Source organism: Malania oleifera, chromosome 4 (assembly GCF_029873635.1).
Source record: "Malania oleifera isolate guangnan ecotype guangnan chromosome 4, ASM2987363v1, whole genome shotgun sequence".
Taxonomy (NCBI): domain Eukaryota; kingdom Viridiplantae; phylum Streptophyta; class Magnoliopsida; order Santalales; family Ximeniaceae; genus Malania; species Malania oleifera.
In genome coordinates, this window is record NC_080420.1 from 101,433,547 (window position 1) to 101,455,221 (window position 21,675).

Sequence of the window (21,675 nt, forward strand, 5' to 3'; positions counted from 1 at the left end):
GCATAATGAGGAACTCGTAGTGTCCATACCTGGTCCTGAAGGACGTCTTCGAGACATCCTCTGCTTTTACTCTCACTTGATGATACCCGGATCTGAGGTCAATCTTGGAATATACCCGCGTACCATGGAGCTGATCAAACAAATCGTTTATACGGGGTAGAGGATATTTATTTTTGATAGTAACTTTGTTTATTTCCCTGTAATCAATGCACATCCTCATGGACCCGTCTTTCTTTTTCACGAACAATACTGGAGCTCCCCATGGCTATACACTGAGTCGTATAAACCTCTTGTTCAACAAATCCTGCAACTGCTCCTTTAATTTCCCCAATTCAGCTGGAGCCATACGATACGGGACCTTAGAGATCGGCGCCGTATGTGGAGGTAAATCTATAGGAAAATCTACCTCACGCACAGGAGGTAACCCTGGTAGCTCCTCTGGGAAAACATCTGGAAATTCTCGTACTACTGGAGTGCTGTCAATCTTCAATTCATTTTTAGATGTTTCTTTCACAAAAGCTATAAACCCCTGACCTCCATCCGAGAGTAATCTGCCTACCTACACGGCGAACACGAGCTGTGTTGGAGCACATACCCGTGAACCAACAAATCTGAGTTCCTGCTCTCCAGGAGGTCCGAAAATGACTTCTCTCTGAAAACAATCAATGCTGGTGTGATTGGCAGCCAACTAGTCCATACCCAGTATTATGTCGAACCCACACATATCAAACACAATCAGATCTGCCGGTAATACTTTTCCCTAAATCTCTATCAGATAGCCTCTACGTACCCTCTGACATCGGATCACTGACCCTGATGGCGTAGCTACCGACAGTGCTATATCTAATGACTGGGTCTCACTCTCGCATAATTTAACATAAGATGTAGAGATAAAAGAATGGGTAGCCCCCGAGTCAAAGAGAACAATAACCGGATATGATGAAATAGTAAATGTACCTGTCACCACATCCGTCGCAGCCTTTGCATCACTTGGCGTCAGGGCATAAACTCGCGCTAGAACTACGTTCCTCTGCTGGCCACCCTGAGGCGCCTGGTATCCTCCCCTAGCTGCCTGATGTCCTTTCTAATGAGGCCTGGGTACTGGGACCTGATCTTGCTGACCTGGGCAATCACGCATCACGTGACCTGGCCTCCCACAACGATAACATACGCCTCTCCCTGCCCGGCACTCTCCCAAATGATGTCTCCCACATGTCTGACAAATTGGGTAAGTCTGCCCACCTTGGTTCCCATGAGGTCTCGCCATCTGCCTCTGGTCACCCCTAGCATGACCTCCTCTCCATGGGCCCCTACTGGAGCCATCCTGGAAACCTTGAGGCGCAGGCCTCTTCCTCTGACTCTGAACTGCCACATTCCTCTGAATACCACTCTCAATGATCGCAGCTCTGTCTACAACCTCTGTAAATGTATGAACCCTGAAACCAATCACCTGCTCAAAAAAATTCTGTCTCATCCCTTCTTCAAACTTCCTCGCCTTCTTTTTTTCATCAGGTGCTAAATGCAATGCAAAACGCGACAACTCGACAAACCGAGCTGCGTACTGAGATACAGTCATCTGTCCCTGTACCAAATGCAGGAACTTAGCTGCCTTCGCACTCCGAACCATAGTAGGAAAATATCGATCGAAGAACAACTCCTTGAATCGGTCCCACGTCACTGGCACTGGAACCGGCCTCTGTTCCTCTATCAGACGCGCTGCTCTCCACCAGTGCTTTGCCTCCCCTGTCAGCTTAAATGTGGCAAATGCTACCTTCTGCTCGTCTGAACATGGAAGCACTGCTAATGTCTCCTCAATATCCTAGACCCAATTCTCAGCTACGATCGGGTCATCACCTCCAGCAAAGGATGGGGGCTTTATACACGTAAACTGCTCTATCGAACAGCTACGCTCCCCAGAGCTACTAGCCATCTCAGCCATCACCTGCTGAGTGACACTGTGCAGTACAGCATCTGAGTCTCCTCCACCCATACTGGAAGGACTTGCTCCATCCCTCTCAGTGTTCGTACCGCTACTTCCTGGATCCATCCTAAAAATAAGAAACACACTTAAGCATCTTATCCCCTATAAAGACCTATCTTATACCAACTCACAATTAACTATCTTCCCTGTCTCTACCCAATATCCAGTCCTGTCATCTAGACACACGACCCGACAATAGTTTACTATGGTTTTCCTGAAATTGTCACCCCAGGAAAGGCACAGAAACCACTACGGTAATTCTGTACCCAAACACAGAAGAAACCTCAAATCCTTTTCCTATACTCTGGTATGGCTTCTGCAGCGTTCTAAAGTCTACAGAACCTAGCAAACCTAGGCTCTGATACCAAACTGTAACGACCTACTTAATTAATTGATTTTTTTTCCCATTGTAATAATTATCATACTCTGATACCATAACATTATCCTAAGCAGCGAGAAGCATAATCATATAAACAAAACTTAAACCATTACATACAATACCAGAGTTCTGAAATGTTTTGCAAAATATACAACATAACTGTATCCCAAAAAATTGCCCTCAACTAGCTAGGGTAATACAAAAATGCTCCCAAAAATGATACTCACTCTCTGTCAGGGCACTACTGAAGCCCTCTATTTGCGAGTCTGATCTGCTCGCCTACCTGGATCACCTAAAAAATATATCAACACTGGGATGAGCCAACGCTCAGTAAGAGAAAATATGCTATTACTTGTGATGACCCAAAAATATTTATATAATTAAAGTACAATAATAATAAAATAATAAAAATGGTCATTAAGTTAATATCAATACAGAAGTGTTTTTCTGTAGGATCCTTGATTCCATGTTTGATACCTAAGAAAGACCTTGTCTTAGCGAGTGCTCAGAGACCATTGCAGCTCAGTCGCTCCTTGGAGGTCGGCCTAGTCAAAATGGAATTTCATAGGATAAACAGGATAGACACTGTTTGTACACGTAAATAAGTATATATACATAAAATAGTGTTTTAACAGACATAATTTGTAAAAATACATAATAAGATGATAATAATATAGGTATCATATGTGGGGCCTACAAGACTATGTGGGGTCCACATGAGTCCCAGAGCCACAAGATACTGTTTATATACATAAATAAGTACATAAAATAATGTTTTGACTGATATAATTTGTAGAAATATATGATAAAATAATAATAATATAGGTATCCTATGCGGGGCCCATAAGACTGTGTGGGGCCCACATGAGTCCCGAAGCCGTATGGAGGTTTACACGAGTTTCAAAGCTATATAGGATGCATAAAATTGTATAAGAGTTATTCGAGTTACGTAGGATCCATTCGAGTCTCGAAGTTGTGTGGGACCCACAAGACCATGTGGGGCCCACATGAGTTTTCAAAATTCAAATTTAATTTTTGTTCAAAAATAAATAAATACTAAAAATAGTTTAAAAGTAAAAACAATGATAATAATAATGATAATAATGATTAAGAAAAATAATAAAATAATAAAATAATTAATTAACTAATTGACTAATTAATTAGGTAAGTGATTAATTAAAAATTTATTTAATGGGAATGGTGGCAAGCACTCCCACATGGCCTCCATCCCCATCCCATTTTCAACCCATACCTTACCCATCCCTTGCCCATTCTTTAATTTTAAAAAAATTATAATTTCACCCATCTCCCCACACTTTTATAAATTTTATTTCTTCCCCAAAATTTTCCTATAAATAGGGAGCTCTCAACTTTCATTTTTCACAACAATTTTTCAAGGAAGAGAAGAATTAGTGAGTGAAAGAATTTGTAGTGGAGAGAGAATTTTTGAATAAATTCTCAATCACTCACTCTTTCCGATCTCATTTTTTAGAGATAGTTATAGTGTTCGTAAGGAAGAAGGTAAGTAAATTTTGATTATATTAGTTTTTTTTTTATTTAAAATTTATACCCGAGTTTATTTTATAAGTAAATTTCAATTATGTTAATTAGTTCCACAAAATTTCTATGAGTTTATTTTTACGCATATTTAATTATACTAATTCTATTTTTAATATATTTGCATCTATTTTTGAGTTAAGAAATGTTCTAATCCCCTCGGGTAAATTTTCAGCATTTCTTTCTATTCAAAAATAAATTATATATATTTTTAACACAAAAATTGTGTGGCATGAGTTTATTTCTATGTTATATTTTTTTTATGAAAATATGAGTAAAGATGATATTTTCACGATATTATTTTAAATTGCATAAATTATAATAAGATGATTTTTAAAACCCCTTATGGCAACGAAAGTTCAAAGTTACAGATGCTCGGTACCGCAGCTTAAAGTTTATACGGATCAGAGTGCACCCACACTGTTTATAGAGTGGTTATTTATGTTAGTGACTTTCTCCTGAGTACACACCTGGTTTCGGATCAGGACTTAATAAGGAAAATCTCACTTAAAGTTTACGTACGTTGATTTAGTTTGGTCGGCCAGCCAGCTAAGTCCAGTCTTCGGACCGCATAATCCAGTCATGGGGGTAAACATGACTTACGGCAAACAGGCCTAAGGGTGATTTTTATAATATATGTTTATACATATTTAATTAAGTGTACAAAGTTACTGATGATTTGAAGGAAAAGTGTAAGTTTACGTGAAAAGGATCATTTTGGTGCTTAAATGATGATCTAAGGAAAACGTATAAGGAAAAGTATATGTACGTTTATCATTAAATGTTTATACAGTTTTAAAGTTAAAAGTTTAATTTAACAGTTATAGTATATAATTATAAAATTTTACTGTTGTAATTGATGATAAAAGTTTTATGCAGAAATTTTTAAATTTATATTTATTCTAAAAGAAATTTTGAAGTTATAGTATTAAATATTGTTTTACGAAATTTTTTTAAAAAAGCTCATTTTGGCCACACACTAATAATAATCTTATTTACTTACTAAGCGTCGTCTCACTCCAATCATATTTTTATTTCAGATAACTCTGAAGAGCATGTTGGAAATCAGGCTTAGCAAGCATGTGGGTGGAGATAGAAAAATAAAGATTTGCTTAGAAATATTAGTATGATGTCAGATATTTATGCTTGTGTAATTTTTCTTCTTTTGAAATAAATGATTGTAATATGGATAATTAGTGCTCTGGTTTAATAATAATTGAGTTTATTTTGCTTCCACTGTAAATTAGTAGTAAAAAGTTAATATCTCAGGCTCCTCGGGGTCGGGGTGTTACAATTACTAGTATGTGGCAAAGAAGCTACTATATATCATGAAATCTGTTTCATATAAATATGAATAACTGAGTAAAAAAGTACAGTACAAATAATAAAACACACCACCCCTTTTCCCTATTGCTTAACATATCAGTATTATGGTTATAATTCAAAATACTTCTAGTGTATATAGTAGGATCCCTGTTTTTGTAAATCAATACGTAAGTAATAGTAACTGAAACTGTTCCCTGTGGCTATCTGTGTCATGACATGCCCTTCATAACGAGGTTGTGCGGCCCGTAGGCTGGATTTACCATAACTGGCCAACTAGGAATAAATTACTGAACTCCGTCAGTCGACCTGCCCACCTCAACCCATATCTGGATGGGGAGCCTAATCTCTTCAAGGGCCTAGGTGGTCGACCGTACCACGAATATCTGAATAGGTGGTTGCACTCATATAGTAACATAATATCTGTAGCAACGGTACCGTGCTTTGTAGCTGGAAGTACAACATGGTCTGATATCGTATAATATATTTCTATATACATGTCTATCTGATTTACATGATTCTGAAGTACTGAAATAACCATGATACTGCATAACGTACTAGAATTTGAATAATCATAACATGGAACTGTATATTCGTAATACTGGAATTCGTGTTATCATGGTACTGAAATTCATAAGATCATGGTACTGAAATATCATAAAATCATGGAATTGAAATTCGTACAATCATGGTACTGAAATACGTATAATCATAATGCTGAAATTCGTAAAATCATAAGACTAAATTCATAAACATATCCCCGTACCATATACATAATCATAAGTCACACTATACTAAAATACATAATTTTTGTAAATAAATAAACTGCATAATATTTAGAACTTTTCTAGCATAGCATATTTCCCTTACCTTATCTCTGAAAAGCCCCTACTGTACTCTAGCCTGATACTCGTAGGGCCTCCTGTAAAACACCCTGAAACCAATATTTGCTAGAACTAAACATTAGTATTTTCCTACCCATATTATTTCCTATAACTGCCATGAGGCCAAAAGTGGCTAAAAGGGCTTACCCTAAATTTGGGATGATTTCCAACTCTGATTTCTCTATGATCCGCTCCGGTAGAAGCGTAGAGAACTCCGCCAGGAGCATCGTGGTAGCTTCTGATCGTTGATCCGGCGACTGGTGGGGCCAAAAATGAAGAGAGAAGGGAGAGAGAGTCGTAGGAGAGAGAGAGAGAGGCGAGAGAAATGAATAAAAATCCCGTCTTTCTACTATTTATAGGGCCAAGTTCGTCGACGAGACCCTGTGTTCGTCGACGAGCCCTTCACAAAATTCGTCGACGAGGCCCTATGTTCGTCGACGAAATTCAGAGCAGCCCGAACCACCTCTCGGTATTTTCTCGTCGACGAAGCCCTGTGTTCATCAACGAAATTCTGAAGGCCTTCGTCGACGAAGCTGAGCAATTTCCTTGAAATTATTATTATTTAATATTATCTCCAAAATGCAATGTCGTTGACGAACACCTTCTGTTTCTGTTTCTATTTTCTCTCCCTCTAATATTTAAAATGCTATTATTTTTTGGGTCACTGCAGCCATTCTGGAGTAATCTCCTCGCCTGAATTGTTGAGACTATCTAAGGTAAAGATTGCACTCGTGACCCTATAAATATGAATTCTGATTTCTTTGGAGGTCTGAATATCACTTCTCTTGCACGACAGTCTATAAATGTAGAATTAGCTGCTAGCCAATCCATGCCGAAGATGATATCAAACCCGTGCATATCCAGCACCACCAACTCAGAAGATAGAATCTTCCCCTGAACATCAACTGGACAACCACAGAGTACCCTACTACATCTGACCGCTGACCCGGTTTGTGTAGCCACTAATAACTCGACATCTAGTGGTTGTGTTTTAATCCCACACAATTTAACACATCCCAAGGACACAAACGAGTGTGTGGCGTCAGAATCCAAAAGTGCAATAACTTTAAATGAAAACATATTAATCGTACCTATCACCACGTCACTGGCTGTCTCAGCATCACCAGCCGTCAAAGCAAAAACCCTGGTTGGGGCCATATTTCGCTGCTTGCCTCAACGTGGTGCCTGGTAGCCTTCTCGAGTAGGTCTAGGAGCAGGAGTAGCACCAATATGTGTCGGACACTCCCTCATCATATGTCCTGGTTCCCCGCACCTGTAGCAGACACCTCACCCGACACGACACTCCCCCAAGTGTCTCTTCCCTCAAGATGGGCAAGTTGGAGATGGCTGTATACCCTGGAAACTGCAATTCTCGGTCTCCTATCTTCGGTCTCTATAATAGCCACCTCTCTTCCACGAAGCACGGCTGACTCCCTGCTGGGAACCAGAAGGTGCGGATCTCTTCTTCTGTCTCTACTCCTCAGCCTCCAACCACTTCCCAATCTCCGCTATAGTGGCTCTATCCACTAGCTCAGCAAAATCTTGCAACTTAAATGTTGATACCTGCTTATAAATTTCTCTCCTCATGCCTCTCTCAAACTACTGTACCTTCTTTACTTCATGGTATAATGTATGGGGCAAAGAGAGATAATTCGATGAACCTCATTGCGTACTGCTGTACGGTCTGCTGTCCCTGCTTCAGATTCATGAACTCCTCAATTTTAGCTTCCCTGGATGAGGTTGGAAAATACCTGTCGAAGAATGTCTCTTTAAACCACTCTCACGTCATCTCCATAGGTACTATCCTCTGCTGATCTAAAAGCCTCACTACCGACCACCATCTCTCGGCCTCCCCAGTCAGTTTGTAAGTAGCAAACAACACCCTCTGCTCCTCAGTACACTGCAACACTGCAAACACTTTCTTTATCTCCTACACCCAGTTTTCAACGACTACAGGATCTGTTCCTCTTAAAAAAGCTGGAGGATTCATCGTTATGAACTTCTCTATCGAACTACCATGGCCTGCCGATGGACCACCCTGTTTCTTCAAACTCCTGGCAATTTCGGCCATAACATGTTGTGCCACGCTGCATAAGATGGCATCTGAATCACTACTTGCAGTGCCTGAGGATCCAGCACCCTCATTCCCACTAGCGTGGGCACTACTGCCACCGGGGTCCATCTTGAAAAGCAAATAACTTATCTCAGAACCCCGTTCTTTATACATATCATCCAACTCATATAATATATTCTCCTAATTAATTCATCTCTACTAATCTTAATTTAAGGTTCAATCCTGCAACCTAAATACCCAACCCGACGATAGTTTACCATGACTTTCCTAAAATCGTCACCCTAGGAAAATCACACAAACCACCACGGAAGTCCTGCATCTAGACTACAAAACTAGACCACAAATCCCATTATCCTATATTCTAGTATTATTACTACTGCACTCTAGAGTCTACAGAACCTAGTATCCTAGACTCTGATACCAAACAGTAACGACCTCAAAAATCTTAATATAAAATGAAACATAATAAATAGAAAAGTCAACACGAACCCGTGGGTAACGGGGACACCTGTCATCCACAGCGGAAACCTATGGAGCAGTAAATATAAATTACATTCTCAAAACCATAATATACATAATACACCTAATACTAGAGTTCACTACATCACCAAAATACTGTATTTATATACAATCTCCAAAACATCAAAATAACCCTAGGATCATACAACAAAAATCTCCTGATCCTAGATCAATACTTACCCTTCTAGTAGGGAAGCTCAACTCACTCAACGGCGGCGTTGACCCGCCGGTCTTTCTGGGTTTCCTAAAAATCATTTAATGTTCGGGGGTGAGACACTTTTCAGTAAGGGAAAAGAAACTAAATACAGTTGTGTGGTAACATGAGCATTTAAGACAATTATACATATACAATACATTTCATATTTCTGGAAACGTTCGTCGTATCATACTAAATAATCACATACTTTCATATTTGCTAATAAATCATATCATACATAAAACATCTGTTATAACTGATAATACTGAAAACATACCTAGGATGAATAGCTAGCTGATATTATGTATTACCCCCCATGACGGGTTGTGCAGCTCGAAGGAGGGACTCGACAATGGCTGGCCAACCACTGCCGAGCAAAAAATGTCTGTAAGTACGAGGGCTCGCCACACCCTGGTACGAACTGCCAGGTGGACATCCACACTCTATTGAAAGCCATATCGACTATCCATCTCTCCACCCCCTCATGGGGTGGTTAGCACCAATCTAATCATATATCTCTGATCTATAAGCTACGATACCGAGCTCCTGAACTGAACTAAACTAACATCCGGGTTCTAATAACATATAATACATGATAATATAGCATCTTTCATAATTTCATAAATATGGCCTCGCGCCAAAATCATTTCATAAATACGGCCTCGCACTGAACATTTCATAAATACGGTCTCACGCCGAACATTTCATAAATACGGCCTCGTGCCGAAATCATTTCATATATATATACGGCCTCGCGCCGAAATCATTTCATATATATCATTCTGAAAATAAATCAATTATCATGTATTTCTAACATCATTTGTACTGTAACATTGCATATTCCTGAAAGACATGCTTCATTCGTAACAAAGTCATATGATAATACATTTCACGTAAATTAATATTCATGCCACACATTTGCTGTATAAAACCATACATTGCATTCTAAAAATCATAATTTCTGACATCTCATACATATATATACATTTCAACATAACAGCGGTGATGGGGATCAACATGCCTTATGTATCCCTTTTACTGATATGATGACGCATGGATGACCTCCCGATCTTCACTCCTTTGCTGACATGGTGACACGTGGACGACCTCCAGAAGTCCACTTTTGTTTATATCTATTTTGGAACACATGGGATTAATTGAAGATCTTCTACTTCTTTGATGGAAGACTTTTTTTATGTGAAGACTTTGCTATTATGTTAATTTATATTTTTCATGAATATGTTATTTCAAGATTATTAGGTGCTTGAAGACCATGCTTGAAGACCAAAGTGAAGTATTGAAGCAAAGTCCAACTCAAAACCCATGTGGGGCATGTGGGCCCCACATGGCTCCAATGGGTCCCACACAGTTTTGGCCTTTATTTTGGAATATGTTTAAATTTCAAATTTGAATTGTAATAATGCAAGACAACTAAGCTTGACTTGTGTGCTTATAAGTTGGAGTTCCTTGTTTTTTTAGTAAGTATTAATTGTGTTAGGTTAATAGTTGTTGAAAGTTGTTAAGAGTTGTTGAGTGTTTAGTGTTTTGTCTCCCAGGTTATGCCTATAAATAGCTTTCTTATTGTAAGAACAAGAGATGAAGTTGAAGTTGAATATTAAAGGAGCATCTTTTTGCATGAGCTTGTAAAGCGTGTTCCTCTCCTTGTGAGTGAGTAGTGTGAGGCTACGGCATTCTCTCCGGAAATCAAGTGGTGAGAGACCACTAAACTATCCAACGACTCCATCAACCCCTCCTCCATCTAATACTCTCACGGCCCCCATCAACACCATACAGCCAGCACCTTCATACACCCACACGACGATCATCATCTACACTTCATTGCTGCGTTCATCTTGTGATTCAAAGCTTGTACGAAGGACCAATGGTGTGACCTAACTACGTGTGGAACAACGTCAAGTCATCCAAACCAATATCTTGGTAACTTCAGTACTTGTGTTTGAATCCTTTTTATATTTTGTGAACCTTTGCTAATAGATTAAAATCACATTTTGAATAACCCATTTGATCCATAGATTGCAATATTGGTACTTGCTAGTTAAAATCAATTGTATGAATATTAATTTGCTAACATAGAACTTTTATTCTTGAATCTTTGAAATAACAACTTTTCGGCATATAACTTGATTCTTTTGTGAAAGAACCAATTGAGACTTAATTGTTGGACAAGTCATACACCTTTTCAAAATCCTTGAACATGTGAAATAAAGCATGATTTATTGTGTTTATGTTCGGATAATTAAATTCTTAAGTTAAAGTGTTTAAGTGTATGTGCTTGTGTGAGGGTTGAATCATAGGACATAGGTCGACCATTCCCGTCCAACATCAAGCGGTATTTTCCCAAACGTGCATTTCCTTTGTAATATACATATATAATACATGTTTTTCTGAAAATAAATTTACTCATGCATAATAATAAGCATGGAAAATAACTGTTTTAGTTTATTCCTTTACTTGGCTACTGAGAAAAGCCCCTATAAATTCTAGACTCACACCTGTAGGATTTCCTGATCAATACCTTGAAAATGAAAACTTTCAGTACTAAACTTCAGTATTTTTACGTGTATATCATTTCGTATAGCTCCTGTAAGACCAAATTTGGCTTAAAAAGCCTTACCTAAACTCAGGGATGATTTTCAATGGAGTTCCACCGACGATCCGCTCCGGAAGATTTGGAGAGAACTTCCCTAGGAGCGTCATGGTGGCTTTAGATCCTCGAACTCGTGGAAATCCAGCCCGAAATCGAAGGGAGAAGAGGAGGGAGCCGAAGGGAGATAGAGAGAGTGAGAGATTTCTTAATTTTGAAGTTAAAATCCGGGTTTTTGATATTTATAGGACTGGATTCGTCGACGAGACACGTCACCTCGTTGACGAGTCCTGCAGAAATTTCATCGACGAACCTATACCTTCTTCAACGAATTTCAGACTTCCCCAAAACCCTTTCTCAGTATCTTCTCGTCGACGAATTTCGTCTTCATCGACGAGGTCCTCTTATACCCTCGTGGACGAATCCCCTGTGTTCGTCGACGAGGCCCTAATAATTTCCCTCGGTTATTCCTTCCAAAGTGCTATGTTGTCGATTTCCTCCTTCTGTTACTATTTCCATTTCCCTTCCTCTTTATTATTTAAATCTCATTAATATTCGGGTTCTCACATCCGGCTCCGATTCTTTTAGGTTCGATGATCAGAAGTCACTACGGTGATCCTGGGGAGATTCTCTACAACCTAATTAGAGCAGAAATTCGATTTGGAAAGTTTGGGAACCATCCCAAAATCTGGGTAAGTTGGTTATTTTAGACTTTATAAGTTATTTGGTGTTTCTGGACTGAGGATAATGCTTTAGGTTGAATAATATTGAATTATTGTTGAAAAAAAATACAATTTCAGGGTGTTGAACTGAGGAACATAAGGGTGTAAGTTTGGAATATTTTGTGGATTTCTCAGTAAGTCAGGTAAGGGGATAAATTAAGGCAGCCTTTTCTATGAAATTATTTTTCATTATACAACAATTATTTTTAGGAAAATATGTATGATTTAGAACTATGTTTGGGAATACCGATGTTGAACAGGGAAACTATTTTAACACATTTTATATGGAAATACGATTTCAGAGTAAATTATGAGTTTATAAGGCTATGTACATTTGTGTGGCATGAGTAGTACATTTTCATGAAATTATGTTATATTGAAATATTATGACTTTTTCAAGATAAGTATGTTATGACAGTTTTAGGAAAACCCTAAAAATAGTATCAAAACTATGGTTTTAAAAATTATGATAAATGGTGTAAGAATTCATGATTTTTACGTTATGAATTATACCAGCGTAAATGTCGTGATTTTTACATTATGAAATATTCCTGCGTAAATGCGGTAATTTTTACGTTATGAATTATACCAGGGTAAATGTCATGATTTTTACATTATGAATTATGTCGCCGTTGACGCCGTGATTATGTCTGTTATGCAAGAAATTATGAGATATGCTTATATTATGTTTACCCTGAAATATGAAACCGTTATGTTCAATATCATGAAATGTATTATATGTTATCATGACCCGGATAGCTTAGTTTAGTTCTATGAAGCACTGTACCTGTAGCTGTATGTTTACATTTACATTTACGTTTATGTTAGGGCTACCACACATCTTATGTAGAGTGTGGGAGATGGTAGTCGATGTGGCTTTATGCGAGTGTCGTAGTTCCCCTAGTAGTCCGGCACAGGTGGAACAGGCCCATCGTACTTACATTAATACCGATATTAACTTAGCATGGTCAGCCAGCTATTGTTAGGTCTAACCTTTGAGCCGCACAACCCTATCATGTGGGGGGTAAGATATGACGATAGCTAACTATCTATCTATCCTGGGTAATAATTTAAGTATGATATATTTATACATGATGATTTTCCAGTATACGAATTTAGTATGTTAAACTATGATATGTTAAATCACGTTTTATTCAATTATGATACAACTGTTTATCCCTGATATAAATTATGTACTATTTAAATGTATATCACGAAAAATACTCATATTGCCACACACTGATATTAATTTGTCTCCCTTACTGAGAGGTGTCTCACCCCTAGCATTACGAACATTTTACGAAATCCAGGTAGGAGGGCGGATAGAGCCCCGCAGCAATAGAAGTGGTTTGAGCTACTATGTCAATAGGGTAAGTGGATGAGCTAGGGTCAGATGGATTTTTGGGTAGAGACCCTGAGAGTACTTTTCGGTCTTTTTGGTGGATGACTATATGTATATATATATATGATAGATTTAGTTTACTCTGGTATGGTTTCTGGTATTTATGACATGCATATGATTTTATATTTTTCACTGCTTAGGTATCAGAATTTTATGACAAATAAATCCTTGGTACCCATCGGTCTAGATTAATCATGACTATGACAGCTTACCTGGATATTATGTATGTTTTTATGTGGGGAAAAAATGAATAGATGGGAAAATAGGCAGGTTGTTACAACAACTCTCTTATGTTGCAACTCACTTGTTTTCTAATTTGACTATAGTAGGCTAATTTGGTGTCCATGAACAAAGTAATAATCAAGGTAGATTCATCCACATACATTATTGTTGGGGTGCATCTAGGAGCAACAATCACACAAGAAAAAAATAAATAACACAAATGGAGCACCAAATTTATGTGATTCGGTCCAACTTGACCTACATCCATGGAGCACACACAACTTCACTATAACCGAGAGAATAATACAAGGAGGATGCTACTGCTTTCTACTCAATTCTCTCTCACACACACAACACTCTCTGTTCTACCTCACACACTCATGCATGCATCACTTACACTACAACACAACACCCATCGCATTTATAGCCATGGATTTTTTTTTGGGGGGGGGGGGGGGGGGTTGATGCAATGTAGGTGAAAGTGACTGTCAATTTCCACTTACTGCTGCTCAAAATTCAGCATAAGCAGCTGGTTGGTGCGGCTACCAACGACTCCACCAGCTGCAATCTCAACAATTATTTTCTTTTCTTTCATGAGCTTCATAACCTAAAATAGTCGAGTGCCAGACCACTGCCTAGTCCTTTTGACTTGAAAAAGCTAACATAGTCACTCACCAATATTTCTCTGTACAATGGAGGTTTATCATCAGATAGCAGCTCCTCTATGGGACTGCAGAACCTGTTCGATGGCTGATAATGAGTCGAGAAGAAGCAGGCCACCGATATTCGAGGGCCGACTCGATTAGCCAAAACCCTATGATCAGCACTTCTGAACTTGTCATTAGATATCAGCTGCAGCAATCATACCCAAAAGAACCGAAAGAAGAAAACAAAATAAGTAATTACTTTCATATGTTTTGAACCATCCCAATAGAAAGAAATTGCCCTTTTAGTTGCCATATGTGAAGATTCAAGTGCCAAATGCAAAAATCAACTTTAATGAGTTGTGGAGAAGTAGTGGTGTTTGCCTGCATTAGGTCTCCAAGATTAACTACCAAGGCTTCTGCCAAGGGAGAAATATTAACCCACTGATTCTGATGAAATATTTGGAGGCCACCGATTTGGTCCTGCAGAAGGATGGTGAAGAAATCGGGATCAGAGTGCCTGCTCGTTCCAAAAGTTCGGCCGGGCTCGGGGCAAGCGGGGTAGTAGTGACAGAAAATGGCATGCCCCGCTGCACAATCCATTTCTATCAGGTGATTTGGATGGAGCCCAAGAGCCTCTGCTAGCAGCTCACATAGGGTGTATCCCAACTCCCTAACTTTCTTCGAGTACTCCATTATGATCTCCCTGCAATTTGTGCAACATGAATCTTATCCGAAACGAGTTAAAGAATAGAATGGAATTGGGACAAAAGAAATCGAATTTATGAATTTTGTAGCTGGTTGGGATTTTTGCGTTGCCGATGCCAATCTCTTCACCGCATTGCAACAAAAACAAAAAAGCGGAGATCATATCAAAGTATCAAACAGTTTCTACACTAACTAGACAAATCAATGCCTGCAGGTTTATGAAACAGAAATCAAAACAAAAACCAAAAGTTAACCCAAAAACGAAAACTAAAGCAACTGAAACTCAAAACTAGCAAAGCAGAGTCAGCAGAAAATGGCCAATGCATCTTTTCACGGAATTGCAACGAAAATAAAAAAAGAAAAAAAACACAGAGATCATATCAAACAGTTTCCACACTAACCAGCCAAATCAATACCTGCAGGTTTCCGGCAACTCTTCAGCGCTAGGGGGATCCGGAGCCATGATGCAGACCAGAGTGTCTCTCCAATTGGCAGCCTTGGACTGATAAAGATCAAAATTACTGTTAAATCTCACTTTCTTCACATCCCGCGTGTAATATCTCATCTTCACCTCCGTCGCCTGCTCGTTAAATCTGCGCACTCCTTCAATCATCTCTGGCAACACCTCCTTCCCCAACCCGTGGTTCAGTACCTGGAAAAACCCCCACGTCTCCGACGCCCGCCGGACGTCGTCCACGATGGTCTTCCGCCGAAACGCGTCTCCGCGCGCGCCGGCAAGGTCTATCACCGGAATCTGGAGGTGGGTCGGCCCCGACTCCAATACTTCCTCCGGCCCCGCAGCGAAGAACTCTGGGATTCTTTTAATGCCGGCGTCGACCAGCCCCTTGACGCCGGCTTTTGAATCGTCGAAGGCCTTGATTGCTTTTGCTCTGTCATAGCACGACTCGTTCTGCGCTGAAACTAAAGCTGAAGCTTGTTGATGATGAAGAGAATCGTCCATTGTCATATGTGTTAATTTTGTGATGTTGACCCAGGAACTGGAAGTGTGCTTGAAGTGTTGGGATTGGGAAATTAAGAATGAAATTTGGGGCAGAAGAGGATGAGGTGAGTTGAGGATAAGATGAGAGGAGAGCGATTTGGAGAAGATGAAGTCGTATACCTGTTCTTTGTCGATTTAAAATATTACAGAAACTGACAAGCTGTCGTATGCAACTAGTGCAAGTGTCGGCCACAAGAAAAGATTAATGTAGTTTTCAGGGCCAAGGAAATTTGGTGAATTTTTTTAACGGCCGGTTTAGTTTTGAAAAATAGTTTTAATTTTTAATTTTATTTTTAAAAAAATTATAAAAAAAAATTTAGTTGACTTTTTATTTTTATAACATTGGCATGAAACAAATAAATAAAAATAAACAAGTATGACACTATTTATTTGTGAAAAAGGTTTTATTTTTAATTTTAAAATTTTCAAATAATTATAAAAATCTTACCTTCTTTTTAAAATTTTTAAAATTTATAAAAAATTTAAAAATATTTTTTTATTATTTTTCTAAAATTTGAACTCTTACTTTGTACATGGAAGCATGGGATTTAGATCTTGGATTTTAATTTATCTTAGCACTCTATATTGATAGGAAAACCTATAACTTGATTTCATAGTCGTGAATCTACTTTTCCTTGTTCTTCTTTGTCTCATTCGAAACTTAAAAAATATTAAGAAAAGAAAAGAAAAATATATGTTTGAAACTTGGAAAAATCTTAAAGAAAGTAAAAAAAAAAAAAATGAATGAATTCATTTTTTTCATGTCTGGTTATCAAAGAAAGTAAAAAAGAAAACAAAAACTATACCAAATAAATGAATAAAAATATGATTTATGAATAATTTACATTTAATTTTTCTTAATTTTTAACTATTTTAAAACAAATTTCCATTTGTAGTAGTATTTGATGTAGTGGTAAAATATAGTGGAAAAAGAGTTTCCTTTTTATGTTCATTTTCTTTCCTTTTTCCAATCAAAATCCTTGATTCAAGTGGATCCTAAAAGAATCCTCATTTTAATGTTTGGTTATCAAGGAAAATGAGAAAGGAAATAAAAAAATATTTATATGTCAAATCCATAAACAAAAATTTGACTTTACACCTCATTAACATTTTATTTTATTTTATAAAATTTTAGTCATATTAAAATAACCTTTTATTTTTTATAGTGTTTAATAGAGAATGAAAATACAAAGGAAAATGAGTTTCCTCCTTATTTTCCTTTCATTTTCTTTTCCCATATAAAATTTTTTATCCAAATAGACCCTTTGAGTTCATTTGGATTAAGGATTGTTGAAATATGACCCACATGAAATGAAAGGGCAATGAACATTTTGGATTAATGGATTAAGGTGACTTTTGGCTTTTAAAATTCTATGAGAGTTAATGGAGAAGTGGAAGGTTTTTTCCTATTAATGCCTACTTTTATGGGGAGTGGAATAATGGTTATATATACATACATATATTTATACATACATACATACATACATACATACATATATATATATATATATATATATATATGGTTTTAAATTGTCCTCTTGCTACCAATCATTTCTCTCATTAGTTTACCCATATGATCTGGTGAAAAATAGAAATAGAAAGAGGGTTAAGTGAGAAAAACGATTCTTACGAGTCTTCTTCAAAGACTGGTTTACGTTATGGCCGATTCTGGTATGGTTTTTTTGAAACTTTTATTTTCTGTATGAAGCTAATACATGTGATGATCATGATACTTAAAAATCCTAATTCAAAAAATGAAATACGAAAAATTTCTTATATATGGTATTAGAGCTTTGGTTGAAACTATTATGGTTTTCCTTTAATATAGAAATTGATTTCATTAATCGTGTAATGTTTAGCGTTCATGATGTTTGTTCGTTTGATTTCGGAAAATTCCCATGTTGTTTGCGAATTTAATGAAATATTGATGGAAGCATGTAGTGCCTAGATTTATTGGATTGTAATATCATGATTTCGAAATTGTCATTACTTTTGTAGTGATATATTGTACTAATTACGTATCAAAGGAAAATTATGTCTAGGAAAGTGAGACTTAAACGGTCCATTGTGACCCCCACATTTTTTTGAAAATTTACTTGGTGTAATTTAGTACAATCATCACTGGGCCCCACTGCCATATCATCGGCGCCACCTCTGCAAACGGCATCATAACGGCCAGGGAATATTCCGCCAGTGAGGGAATATTTTGTTATGCATTTTTTATTGTTTGAATTTAGTATGAACTCACTTATGTTGGGTTAATAAATGTATTTATGCATGCAAGGGCTGAAATGGTATGGGCTAGATATTATTTATTTGCTTTGAACATGGGAAAATTTTTGCTTGGATATTTATCAATTATTGTTTATATTATGGATAACATGTTATCGCCAAAGTGATCTTGCTGAGAAGAGTTATAAATATTGAATTGAAATATGATTTTGCAAAAATTATTATGGAATGATTATTTAATTATTACGGTTGATCCAAAGGTGCACCAACTTTCAAGTAATCATTAAATTAGTTAGGATAATTGATATAATGACAGTGAGATTGAAATGGATGCCCAAAGGTGACAAACCAATCAAACTTTAAAGGTTATCAATTATGCCTAGGTGAGTGAAAATCACCATCAAATTTGAATGTTAGTATATTGCATTAGTTAATCCAAAGATTGAATGCAATATTACTAATAAAAGTAATTTTTTTTTCAAGGCATTAATGTTTTAATAATTTATTGTAGTCTCAGTTCCTGTTTCGCTTCATTTGTTAGCTTCTTCTATTTCGATCTTTAATGGAACTAATCTCTCTAATTGGAAGGAATAGATTCAGTTTCACCTTGGTGTTTTGGATCTTGACTTAGCACCGCGAATTGACAAACCAGCTATTATTACTGATACAAATAGTGCAAAGCAGCAAGCGTTGTATAAGTCATGGGAAAGATCGAACAAGTTAAGCATCATGTTTATGCAAATGTGTATTGCAAACAATATTAAGTCAATGCTTCCTCAAATTGAAAATGTTTTAGCGAAAAAGTCCCTTGGAGGGAGATTAATGGCTGAACTTACCACCATAAAATTTGATGGTAGCTGTGGAATGAATGAACATGTCCTTGAAATGACCAATCTAGCTACAGGACTCAAATCTCTGTGTATGAATGTTGATGAAAGTTTCCTTGTTCATGCAGTTCGTTCTAAATTCCTTGCCTACTCAGTATGAGTCATTTCAGATTCACTATAACACTATTAAAGAAAAGTGGAATGTTAATGAATTGGTGAGTATGTTAATTCAAGAAGAGGCAAGGCTTAGGTAACAAGGACAATATTCAGTCAATGTTATGAGACATAGAGTTGGAAGCAAAGTAAAGATCTGATTTCATGTTCACAAGACATTGAAAGTAGTGATTTCGAAAAGTGGATCAATGCTATAAATGATGAGTTGAAATCAATGGAGCAAAATAAAGTTTGGGACGTCGTTGATTTTCCCGGAGGTTTTAACACAGTCGGATGTAAGTGGGTTTTTAAGACCAAACACGACTGCAATGGTTATTTTGAACGACATAAAGTTAGACTTCTTGCAAAAGGTTTCACTCAAAAGGAAAGTGTTGATTATAAAGAGACGTTCTCTCCTGTATTGAAAAAGGACTCTCTTAGGATCATAATGGCTCTGGTGGCTCATTTTGATTTGGAGTTACACCAAATGGATGTGAAAATTGCTGTTCTGAATGGGAATTTAGATGAAAAAGTTTATATAGATCTACCTAAAGGTTTCTTGATTAAAGGAAAGGAGCATATGGTATGCAAATTAAAAAAGTCAATTTATGGACTTAAACAAGCTTCCAGACAGTGATATCTTAAGTTTAATTATACCATCACACCCTTTGGATTTAAGGAAAATACCTTTGATCAGTGTATATATCTAAAGGTCAGTGGGAGCAAGTTTATTTTCTTGATTCTATATGTTGACGATATTATCGGCCTGGGTATGTGTCTGGAGGGGGGTTGAATAGACGTTCTTTGCAGATATTGAAATTTTCTACAATCATAAAAATTCTTTGGCAAGAAGCAAGAGTATTATACCACAATAAATTTCGAAGTAAATTAATACAAGCAAGCAAAGTAGATGAGATAAGGAGAGAAGAGCTTGACACTGCGATATTAACGTGGTTTGACACCGAGCTTACATCCATGCCTTGAGACCAACTCAAGGATTCCCAAATCCACTAAATGATCTCCTTTCAGGATGGAGACTCCTTTACAACAAGGGAACCTGTTGACTCTATGAGTCCAATCCTGTTTTGGTAATGACAAATCACTTGGTATTTGACCTGTGCCATTGAGTTTGTGATAAGATCATGATTTAGAATGCATGAACAATAAGCTTGATATGGAAGCCACAAGGAACCTAAAGTACATATCACTTGGCTCGATCCATGGAACTTGAAGAATAAAAGGATGAAGAAGTAAGTTTCAAGTTCAAGATCTTCAATGGGAATTGGTATTTAGAATTGAATGTATTTACTTTTGTCATATGATATAATTCGAAACTCAAAGATTCCCTAAACTGACCTTAGGACTCATGCATTTCATGAAAGATTCATTTACATTAGTTCTAGGTTGAAAGAATTTTTAGAGGAAAATTTTAGAGGCATTGTCAACGAACCCCATGGCCTCATTGACGAATGCATGAAGGCCACTCGGTGATGAACGGTGTTGTCTCATCAACGAAAATATACCCAGAGCTCAAAAATTTCAGACAGTGCTCTCGTCGATGAACTCATGACCTCATTGATGAACGAGTGTTATACACTTGTCGACGAACATACCCATTGATCGACGAAGGTCGCAGTGCAGAACGATGTTCCGGCACAAATACGGATAGATTAACATTTAATCTCCATGATCTAACAGCCAGAAATTAATCTGACGGTGAGAACATTATTTAAACACTCCCAAAACCCTAAAACACAAGAAGCGAGAGTTTTAGAGACATATTTTCACATCTTGTGCTAAAGGTGCCTCCATTCCTAAGATTTTGCCAACACTCTACTACATTGATATTCTTTGGGCAAATCATCTCAGCTTTTCAAAGGGATTTCATCTATACATCTTACAAGCAATCCTTGGTGATTGAGGTTTGATAAATAAGTGATTTATTTGTGGATTCAATATATATATATATATATATATATATCAAAGGTTTTTCATCTCTCAAACTCTTATATTTAATATTTTTATTGAGAAGGAGAATCCTTGTTTTAGTACTTGAAAAGTTTATTTGAGAAAGACTTTTGCTAAAGTTTGAATTTTTGCAAACATTCAAGTTTATATTTTACACAAAGATTTCATCTTATGATATTATTGCAAAACCTTTTGATAAGAAAATACTAAGCATTCTAAAATACATAACCTTGAGAAATCTTGTTGAAAACTACTGACTTGCATTCAAATATTTGAAGA

At 37.1% G+C, this 21,675-nt stretch overlaps 2 protein-coding genes across 2 annotated transcripts; both read right to left on the reverse strand.

Annotated features, from left to right (window-relative positions):
- Positions 1 to 1,084: 1,084 nt before the first annotated feature.
- On the reverse strand, positions 1,085 to 1,627 carry LOC131153910 (glycine-rich RNA-binding protein RZ1A-like). The gene is made up of 2 exons (XM_058106357.1): positions 1,451 to 1,627; positions 1,085 to 1,378 (listed from the first exon to the last, which is right to left on the reverse strand). The coding sequence occupies exons 1-2, from the start codon at positions 1,625 to 1,627 to the stop codon at positions 1,085 to 1,087; spliced, it is 471 nt and encodes a 156-aa protein (XP_057962340.1).
- Positions 1,628 to 14,076: 12,449 nt separating this feature from the next.
- Positions 14,077 to 16,394, reverse strand: LOC131152991 (1-aminocyclopropane-1-carboxylate oxidase homolog 1-like). Its single transcript, XM_058104993.1, has 3 exons — positions 15,633 to 16,394; positions 14,893 to 15,214; positions 14,077 to 14,716 (listed from the first exon to the last, which is right to left on the reverse strand). The coding sequence occupies exons 1-3, from the start codon at positions 16,181 to 16,183 to the stop codon at positions 14,465 to 14,467; spliced, it is 1,125 nt and encodes a 374-aa protein (XP_057960976.1). The 5' UTR covers positions 16,184 to 16,394; the 3' UTR covers positions 14,077 to 14,464.
- Between the last annotated feature and the right edge of the window lie 5,281 nt (positions 16,395 to 21,675).